Genomic DNA, 8705 nt, shown 5'->3' with positions numbered 1-8705 from the left:
ACCGGGCGTCTTTCTACAATTCCCAAATCGAACGGCTCGACGAGACAACGAAATAAACACTTTGCGCCGTCGCCGCACCTCGGCGCTCCGTTGCTGCGTGCTATTCAAGTCGCCAATGGAGCCTATATGGACCAAGTCTTAAGGGACCATGCCATCCACATTAATTCCAGTTCCGTCCTTCCCGTTCATGTGGCAGAAGTGGCCGATGCTGTCGTGGAAGGCCTGCTTCGCAACCAGCACAACATTTAAAAATTGCAATGCATGAGCACTTCACACAGTAGTATACCATGCTTCTCTGTGTCGGAGCTACTGACGATTGCATGTACAGACGCAACCAGCCCACCATTCACATTGGCAGTGCCACGGTAGGCATATAATTAGGTATAAAAATTGTGGCGGCTGGAATTGAACCCACACCCGGAACAATCGACTTTACCATCGGATAGTCTTTCCAGTCGCTCAAGTTGATAAGTATACAAGTTGTGAACATATACAAGATTAACACATTGTTGTATTTACTCCGAGCGTGTAAATTTGCAGTTTGCCGTCGAGTCCGTTTTGCGGAGCTCTACAGTATAGCATGCGGGATTTGTAAATTGGTTTTGGTTATTACTATGGTATTCGGTATATTTCTCTATCTTGTATCTTGAACACGCCGAATCCACTCTTGATGTACGCTGCCTTGTAGGTCCTATGGGAATTTTGCCAAGCCCACGAAACTGTACCGGTATTACGGACCTCTTAGCTGCACGAGGGTCTGCATCAGTGGGACCAACAGAAGCCTTCGCTGCGCCAGCTTCACGAACTCGACGCATTTCAGCCGACACCAAATTCTATAGGGTAGTGGTCACATTGGTTGAAAATATCGTGACGTGTACCCTGAGCTTTTTGTCGTCGTCGATGCCAAGAGCTCGGCCGATCTTCATGCGGTGATCCTTCCACTTCTGCGGCGTGGTGAGGCCGTCCTTGCGCATAGCGTGGGCGATGAGGTCATGGTTGCCTTCGCTGTCAGTCGGCTCGGCGTGGACTGCAGTGGTGCTGGTCTGCTCCAACGTGTGCCTTTTCGATGCCATTTCTGCAAATGCCACGTCAGTTCGGGCCAATCAAACGCTGTCAACATTATTCAGACCCATCACACCATTAATCGAAATCGAACACTATTTAAGCGGTTGGCAACCGTCACCCGCTTTAACACGCCACCGTTGGCCAGTTTTCACGACATATATATATGGGTTTTGAGAAAAAACCTGCTGGTGGCACCGCTTGGCAAGATCGCGCTCATGGCCGCGCCGCTCATGGAGTTCCATCCGTCCATGTCGCTCGAGCACCATGCTGCGCCGACGCCGATCCCCACGAAGCCATCGCTAGCCGTAAGTTCTGGTAGGCGCGAAGCGCATATGGCCGTCGAGGCCCATGCTGCCCCTTGCAGGCGCCCCCGCCGACCCCGACCACGTGTGGCACGACGTCAATGACGTACGCACGCCTGTGTGCAGTACGCTGCCAATGACCTCTTCATTAGATGCTCGATCATCTCACGGCGCTTGACACCCGCTTGCGGCGGACGACAGCGCGGCCATCGAGAAACTCCAGCAGCTCAAGAAGCTGCACGCGATCTGCCATATCCTTTCTGCTTCGCCACCTCTTTTGGGTCTATCAAGCCATCCTTAGCACGATGCACACTCGCGCGAGATGCATGTACAGACGATCAAGCTCGGGCTCATGGCCGAGCGCAATGCGTACGTGGCCAAGCTCGTCGCGCTCCAAGCGTACGTCGTTGGGACGATCGACGGGCCATTGTACATCGCACGGGTGTAGGTACGCAATGACACTGGCACCCGACGCGGTCGTTCGAACGACGCTACTCCAGAACCTGGCAAAGCTAAAGGCGTCCGGCCATCATGCTGCCTCCAGCAGTGGTCACCACCACAGCTCGTCGACGGGGAAAAGTAAAAATCAACGCAACTCGATCGTCTGGCATGGTCTACCTACTCATGCTGCATCGTTGTCGTCCAGCGGCTCGCCATCGACATCGTCGTCGAGGGGTTCGCCATCAACATCCTCGTCAATGGGCTCCCCATCCAGATCATCCTCATCTTCGTGGTTTCCATCGAGGGGCACGCCATCAATGTCGTCATCGTCGTCGCCGCCCATGGGCGCGTCCGGCACCTCGTCCATGGGTGCGCCATCGAGGTCGTCTGGGTTGTTTGCACTTGTCGGTGGCGCTTTCGAGACACTTGTGAACCGCTGGAGCATGGCCAGGCACGCGTACATGTCGAGCATCGAGCCCGACGAGACAAGCCCCGCTTGCTTGCACTTGCGCTTCAGCCGGTCTTCCGAGAGGTTGAGAATCTCGGGGCCCAAGACGCTGCGCGGGTCGACATCAGATGGATCCTTCTTGGCGAGGAACGTTGCGTTGAGACCGAGGAGGTACGACGGCGGAAAGAGGCTCCACGTCTCCCACGCATTCAGCACCGAGAGCACCTAGATCGCGTCCCAAATACGGTCCATGTCGAAATAAAAAGTACCTTGTCGCGCATAGAATTGAACGACATGCGGCCGACGATCGTCTGGTGCACGTGGTTGAGCACTTGCATGATCTCGGGCAGGCACTCTTCAAACTGCGTCCGGTACAAGGACGCGTTCTTCTTCGGAGCGGTCGAGTTGTGCAGAATGTCCGAGATCACATACAGCCGCGCGACGTACGTCATGGGCGGCAACACCAGTTGTGTCTTCTCGTCATGGTCGTCGTCGTTCTCGGTGTTCTCGGTGTACTCGACGCGGAAGGCTTTGGCCAAAATGCTCACAATGTCGGCCGCGCACTCCGAGTGGTCGAGCGCAAACGCCATCACGTCGCAGATCGCGTCTCGCTCGAGCGTCACGTCTTCGAGGAGCTCGCAGAAATCATCGTAATCGTCTGCATCCAAGAGGTTGCGCCGACGGCCCCTACGCCAGGAAAAGTGAGTTCCCCAAGATCATTATTGATAAGTTGATATACTCTTCCTTGTCCCGCGCCGCGGCCAACTGGGCCCCCGTCATGACATTCCCCTTGTCTTTTGTCGCCGAATTGGTCCGCGGACTGCTGGCCTCGCGCGTGAAGCGGTGGTGCGTGCGGCGGGCCGGGCGCGGCGACCGCGCCGGACTCGAGCTACGCGACCGTGGCGCACCGTCGCGCACCAAGGACGACGACGCGTTGTCCCGCGGCGGCGGCGGAAGGTACACGAGTCCGTTCTCGCCCGGGATCGGGTCCCGGCCCCAGCGGTAGTCGTTCTCGCCGCGGCGCAGCGAGAGCACCTTCCACTTGTAGTAGTGGAACAAGCTCGAATTCGGGTCGTTGAGAAACAAGAACCGGTCGTCCGGCCGCAGCCGCATCGCGTCTTCCATCTGCGGCCCGCCTTCGGCCTACATCCGATCCTCGTTTATACCACGCCAATGCTCTCGACAGCATGATGACGACATACGACGCATTCCGCGAACCGGTTGACGTAGCGCACGGTATCTTTGTCGGGCAGCTCGACGATGATGGGCGGACGAGCGAAGGGCAGGCCGCGCGGTGGCCCGGATGGCGGCGTCCCCATCATCATGGTCGGGCGCGGCGGCGGTCCTAATGCGCTATATATCGCAACAGGTCGTGCGCACTCGCGACGCGCGAACCTGGAAACGGCGGGCGGGGCGGAAACCCCATCGAGGGCGGCGGTGGCGGGCGTGCAAACGTCGTCGGTGGCGGCGTCAAAAGCGGCCGCGGGAACGCCAATGGCGGTGCAAACATCGAGGGCGGCTTGGGGGCGTCCATGCGAACGGCTTTGCCCCACCCGACCATGATCTCTTGCCCGTCCACCTACAGAGGCCTCGTACGGGTTGTTGACGTAGGAGCATGGGCGTACAATGCGCTCGTTCAAGTGCTGACGCGCGTCGTCGGCGTCGTCGCGTCGGCGGAAGCACACAAACCCGGTGAGGCGGCCGCGGAGACGCTCTTCGTCATTGCGGGGCCACATGATCTTGACCGAGTAGATGGCGCCATACTCTTCAAAGATCGTCTACCACGATGCATCCATGAGCGACGACGAAGATGAAGACGAAGCGGAGACCCGGAGCGCGTCTTCGGTGATCGTGGGCGGCAGGTTGCCGACGTAGAGATTGGTCGTGTCGCCGACGCCGTCGTCGTGGGACCCGCCAATGTCGCGGTGCGGGTAGACGTCCATGGCCGGCGCGGGCTCAAACTTACTGCACCATCATCGTCGTCAATCCTTTCCATACCGCAAGCAGAGGAGGAAGCGTACTGTTCTTTGATCTCTTGGAGGAACAGGTCCATCTCGCGGATCTTCTTGCGGGGCACGTCGACGACCGGCGGCTCGTCCTCTTCGTCCATTGCAAACGCAAACGCTTTCACTTTCGCCGACGACGACGACGACGATGTGGCCGACGACGACCGCGCCGGGCCGGGCGTCGGGCGGCGGAGCGGTGGCGGCGTCTGGTACCGCTGCGGCGTGTACGCCGGTGCGCTCAATGCGCCGGCCTGCACGAACGCCTGCCGCGGCTCGTGCTCGAACGAGGCGACGAACGACTCGTAGACTTGGGCGGCCTCTTGGTCCGCGATGCGCTTCTTGCGCTCCTGCTCTTCGCGCTCCTTGTCGAACTTGGTCTTCTTCTGCGTCGCCATCGAGAAGCGCGGGACGCCATCCTCCGGTCGCTTGGCCCCGTCCTCGTACAGCTTGCGCTTCCGCTGTCGCTCGTCGTCCATCGTTGTTGGTCGCTTGATCTTTGCCACAACTTCGTCGAAGCGGCGACGAATTGAATGGTTTTTATTGTATTACGTGTAATTTGACCCGCATTAATAACGAAATGTTTTTTCATGCCTTCGATCTTCGATGCCAAGGCTACCGGTACTGCCACAAGCGATCTTGCGGGCAGGAGGGAGGCTCCATAGCATCTCCACCTCGGCTTACTGCACGGCGCCTTGCATGCGTCTCTTGTTATGCTTAAATTTGAGAATGCTATCAGCTACACGAGCAGCTCACGGGCCCGCGGCGATACCCTTGGCCAACGCGTAGAGTCCAGCGACAACGTCGTCGCCGGAGCGCCGGATCGTGCTCGCCGGCACAACAAAGTCGGCGCCCGCAATCTCGATCGTCAGCGACGGCTTGCGTAGCGTTCGCCAGCCATAGTCTCGAAAGGTGCCAACGAGCACTTGGTCGTCGAGCCGCTGCCCGCTCGAATAGTTGCTGCCCATGGCGCTCGCAACCGCCGCCACCAAGGCACGCGTCGCTGGCGGCGGCGTCGTGCGTGCGTCCGTGTACGGGTACAGCACCATGCCAGCATACGAGTGCACGTCGACAAGCGCCACAAGCTGCGACTGCATCTTGCCCAAATACGCAGCCAGCGCCGACGTCTCCATCTCGCTGAGCGCATGGGTGCCAGGATACGCGTCCGAGTCGCGCTGCACGCCGGCCGCCGTCGACCAGAACGGGTTGGGCCAGTTGCGGTTGAGGTCCACGCCACGGCTGTTTTTGCGCCCGTAGCGCTGGGTCGCAGTCGTCCACGTCGTCATGTAGCCGTCGACGTTCACGACGGGGACGACTACCACGTCAAAGGGCAGGTCTTTTGCGCCCATGATTGCATCCAAGAGCGCTGCAATCACATAGACCGCAGCCGCAGCTGCAATCCACTCGCGCGCATGCTGCGTGGCTTGGAGGTAGAGGATCCGAGGTGCCTTTCCACGTCGACCGCTGGAACGCACGGTGTACGCACGTATCGCCTGCCCTACGACGTGCGTGAGACACGCCTCGCTCTAGTGCACTTGGCATGGAATGAATACCACTGTTGGCCGAACCGACGATCAACGAGGTCAGCAACGTGGGATGCTGAAGCACGAGCGCCGACAAGAAGGCGTCCATGTGCGAGAGCGGGCGAAAGCAGTCAAAGAAGCCGCTGGCACGCAGCGCGCCCGTCGCCAAGGAGCCAAAGCCGTGGGTCAAATGACACGCCTCGTTCGCAACCACGTCTGCACTCGTCTGCGCCTTAACGACACCAGCAAAAAGAGCGATACACAGCAGCATCGCTACGTAGCGAGCCATTCTCCAACTGGGTATTGGTCCACTCGGTGAGGGCGACCGATGATGTGTGGTCCACAGCCATCTCGCTTGCGATACTACTCGTAGATGGCTACACCCCTCGCTCGTAGTGTATTCTAGCACTTGTTGGTCTAGTTCAAGAAACAAGCTCAAGAAACAAACATTGGCAGTGCGTTAGTCGCCTTCCAGGTCGGCGAGATGCGCCTCGTAGGCGTCCAAGTCGGTGGCGACGCAGACCGAGAGGACCTCAAAGAGGTGTTGCTGCAGAATTCGGTTGCGCAAATCCACAAGGACACGGCTAGTTGCATCGACGCTGCCCTCGGTGCGCACCAAGCGCTCGAGAAGCGCGGCCAGCATCGCATGCGACAGCATTTGATCACATGCATCCTGTTGTACGAAGCCTCCATGAGCCTTTCTTCGAGTCGAATGAAGTAGACAAATATGTAGTACATGTACCTGGAACAGAATGCGGTCGCCTTGCTGCGCCAAAAGTTGCAGCACGCTCGTGAGCAGCGCGTGATTCAGAAGGCTCGTCGAGGCGTCTTCGATGAGCACTCGATCCTTCACCGCCAAACGAACGGCGTTGGCGTCTCTGGCCTCTTGGACAGCGGCTGTGACCATCTCTGTCAGCAGTGACGGCAGCGTCTGCATTGGCATGAGATGACGGACGACGAGGACACGAGGCAGACCTCGGCGCACACGACAGACCACACACCGTGGCACCGCTCGTCGTCGACGGCACTGCATGCGACGGAGCGTAGTTCGTCCCGCAGCAGCGCGCTGTAAACGCTGGACGCGTCCGAGTCCGTCAAGTAGGTCGTCACGAGGTGCGCAATGGCTATAGGTAAAGACAAGCTCTCGGTGCAAACTGCAGTCAAAGGCCTACTCTCGTGGACGACGTCGAGCAGTCGCGGCTGCAAGAGGTCCGTGAGCAGGGCGTCCATCAACAACTCGAGTGGGTCGTCGTCTGGTCCCGTGTTTGTGGTCTGCAGGAAATCTTGGACCAGACGCTGGATCGTTGTCTGCGCACGTGCTCAGATCCAGTCAACTCTTCTCAGAGTCCACCTACGTGCACAATGTCCAAAAGAAGCGAGCGCACAACGCTGTCGAGGACGCCGGCATACACTGCCTCCGCGGCGTGCTCGTGTCGTGGTGCAGCCTGGACGAGGCATAACGACTACGTTCTGGCGATGCGTTGCGACTAACCTCTATTGTCGACGTCTGCGATGTGAAGAGCTCGATCAAGAGATCCGGGATGAGCTCTGTTCGAACGACTTCGTCCACGAGGTCGTGCATGGCGGCGACGACACGCAACGACTGGTCCCGTCGTGCTGCTGCGTGTCGCTCCCGCGCAGCCGCCTGGAAGCGCCGCACGTGGCCCTAGCACCCGCACTGTGGCCCGTCGGTATGATAGGCAGCGACGCACTTGGATTACACGCGCCGCCCAGTCCTCGAGCACGCGCATCGTCCGGAGATTGGCAACGCGGTAGAGCGGCCCTGGCGCCAGGCCTCTGGTTCTTGAAGCCAGCAAGTCCGTGGTTGCAGCTGCGTTGTTGTGCCTCACCGGCTGCAGGAGAATCATATCCTGCGTGCCACGCGGTGCCTCGCGCTGGCGAAGGCTACCGGCGGTTGGGACACTGCGGACGTCTGCCTCGTCGCGCGTGCGTGGCATCGATCGACAGCGCTGTGCGTCGTGCAAACTGACGCAGGCTATCATTGCATGCGCCATTGCCATCATCCATATCGCACCTTCCATGCCGCATGAAGGCGGTGCGTCGAAGCGGCGAAGGATGCGGCGCAGGATGGCAGACGCGGGCAGCGACGGGATGGCAGACGCGGGCGGCGACGCAGGCGCAATGTTGGTCGGGCTGTTGCGACCTTCTGGCAGCTCCTTGGAGCCAATCAGACGGAGTGTTCTACTCTATTTTAGCCAATCCGGTTTCGACCGCGCGCCCCCGAACGCCGTTGAAGCTCAATCTCCGGCGCCGTCTGCTTCAGCAAAAATAATAATAAAATAAAATAAATTCCTTCAAAAATGATGATCATCAATCAACACCACGCGCGATGTGGCAGAAGTTGGGTTCTGATTTTATTAAATTCAGAGCTCATAAAATAGCGCAGTCGATGGACACGGGCCGATGCCGACATGGAACAATAAAATGCATACAAACCGCAAGTACATTGCGCCCGCGCGGCGCGTGTCCAGCGTGCTACTTGATTTAAATTGGACTCTATTTTAATACGACAGGGTGGTCCACCTGGATGGATACCGATTGGTTCCTGGGACAACTTCAACTGTACCTCACCTGTGATTGGCTAAAAGTGCGCACCGGATGGGCGTGCGGCGTGCGTTTTCATTGGCTGAAAGGCAACTCGCGTATTTTTTCAGAGACGGCATACTGAAACCAAGTAAAATGGACGTCCTTGAAGTTCCGGGCATATCTTTGTCCGTCTGAGTTTAAAACACAAGAGCCCGTTTTGCGATCTTGACAGTTGGCAACTTGCAACTACCTCGTCCAGCAGCAACATGGTCACCGTGGTCCACCGCCCGTGCGCCTTGCCGCGCCCGGCGTACGAGCCGGTCCGCCCGCCCGCGCCGTCGACCGTTATCGTGCTTGACTGGGACGACACGCTCTT

General features: G+C 58.7%; 4 protein-coding genes across 4 annotated transcripts; 1 reads left to right on the top strand and 3 right to left on the bottom strand.

Moving 5' to 3' along the window:
- Window positions 1-1280: 1280 nt before the first annotated feature.
- On the top strand, window positions 1281-1815 carry SPRG_03168 (hypothetical protein; the record flags this gene model as incomplete). Its single annotated transcript, XM_012341760.1, has 3 exons — window positions 1281-1380; window positions 1430-1473; window positions 1702-1815. 3 exons carry the CDS (start codon window positions 1281-1283, stop codon window positions 1813-1815), a joined length of 258 nt encoding a protein of 85 aa, XP_012197150.1.
- A 174-nt stretch (window positions 1816-1989) lies between these two features.
- Window positions 1990-4757, bottom strand: SPRG_03167 (hypothetical protein; the record flags this gene model as incomplete). The annotated part of the gene is made up of 8 exons (XM_012341759.1): window positions 4278-4757; window positions 4086-4221; window positions 3882-4034; window positions 3652-3835; window positions 3459-3601; window positions 2996-3399; window positions 2526-2943; window positions 1990-2481 (listed from the first exon to the last, which is right to left on the bottom strand). The coding sequence occupies exons 1-8, from the start codon at window positions 4736-4738 to the stop codon at window positions 1990-1992; spliced, it is 2391 nt and encodes a 796-aa protein (XP_012197149.1). The 5' UTR covers window positions 4739-4757.
- A 254-nt stretch (window positions 4758-5011) lies between these two features.
- Window positions 5012-6071, bottom strand: SPRG_03166 (hypothetical protein; the record flags this gene model as incomplete). Its single annotated transcript, XM_012341758.1, has 2 exons — window positions 5012-5757; window positions 5813-6071. The coding sequence occupies 2 exons, from the start codon at window positions 6069-6071 to the stop codon at window positions 5012-5014; spliced, it is 1005 nt and encodes a 334-aa protein (XP_012197148.1).
- Window positions 6072-6242: 171 nt separating this feature from the next.
- Window positions 6243-7533, bottom strand: SPRG_19469 (hypothetical protein; the record flags this gene model as incomplete). Its single annotated transcript, XM_012342008.1, has 7 exons — window positions 6243-6455; window positions 6525-6713; window positions 6758-6906; window positions 6955-7090; window positions 7138-7227; window positions 7275-7448; window positions 7504-7533. 7 exons carry the CDS (start codon window positions 7531-7533, stop codon window positions 6243-6245), a joined length of 981 nt encoding a protein of 326 aa, XP_012197398.1.
- Between the last annotated feature and the right edge of the window lie 1172 nt (window positions 7534-8705).

The sequence above is a fragment of the Saprolegnia parasitica genome (assembly GCF_000151545.1).
Source record: "Saprolegnia parasitica CBS 223.65 unplaced genomic scaffold supercont2.8, whole genome shotgun sequence".
Lineage (NCBI taxonomy): Eukaryota > Oomycota > Saprolegniomycetes > Saprolegniales > Saprolegniaceae > Saprolegnia > Saprolegnia parasitica.
This window is presented reverse-complemented; position numbering and strand designations above follow the sequence as displayed.